This window comes from Acanthisitta chloris, unplaced genomic scaffold (assembly GCF_000695815.1).
Source record: "Acanthisitta chloris isolate BGI_N310 unplaced genomic scaffold, ASM69581v1 scaffold19689, whole genome shotgun sequence".
NCBI lineage: Eukaryota > Metazoa > Chordata > Aves > Passeriformes > Acanthisittidae > Acanthisitta > Acanthisitta chloris.
Window position 1 is genome coordinate 1 of NW_008693312.1, and position 235 is coordinate 235.

The 235-nt window shown below is 60.4% G+C and overlaps 1 protein-coding gene across 3 annotated transcripts in view; it reads left to right on the top strand.

Annotated features, from left to right (window-relative positions):
• Positions 1-34: 34 nt before the first annotated feature.
• The window catches only part of TP73 (tumor protein p73), a 17,633-nt gene continuing 17,432 nt past the window's right edge, over positions 35-235 (top strand). For all 3 annotated transcript variants that reach the window (XM_009083033.1, XM_009083036.1, XM_009083035.1), the window contains exon 1: positions 35-73. In XM_009083033.1, the coding sequence (XP_009081281.1) occupies positions 35-73 (39 nt within the window). The remainder of the gene's footprint in view (positions 74-235) is intronic.

The window sequence follows — 235 nt, forward strand, 5'->3', positions numbered from 1 at the left end:
TGACCCGCGCCCCGTGACCCCCGAGACGACTAAGATGCTGTACATCAGCGACCCGATGCAGCATTACACCACGGTAGGTGCTGCTTGTTCCGAATGGGTTTACCTCGCTGCTTTTGTTGGGATGATGCTCCACTGCCAGGGTGTTTGCTCCGGCTCTGCCTGCCCAGCCTTCATGCTGCTGCCTGGGATGCTCCAGGGATTGTCCTGGTGTGCCCATCCCATGGCTGCACGGAGG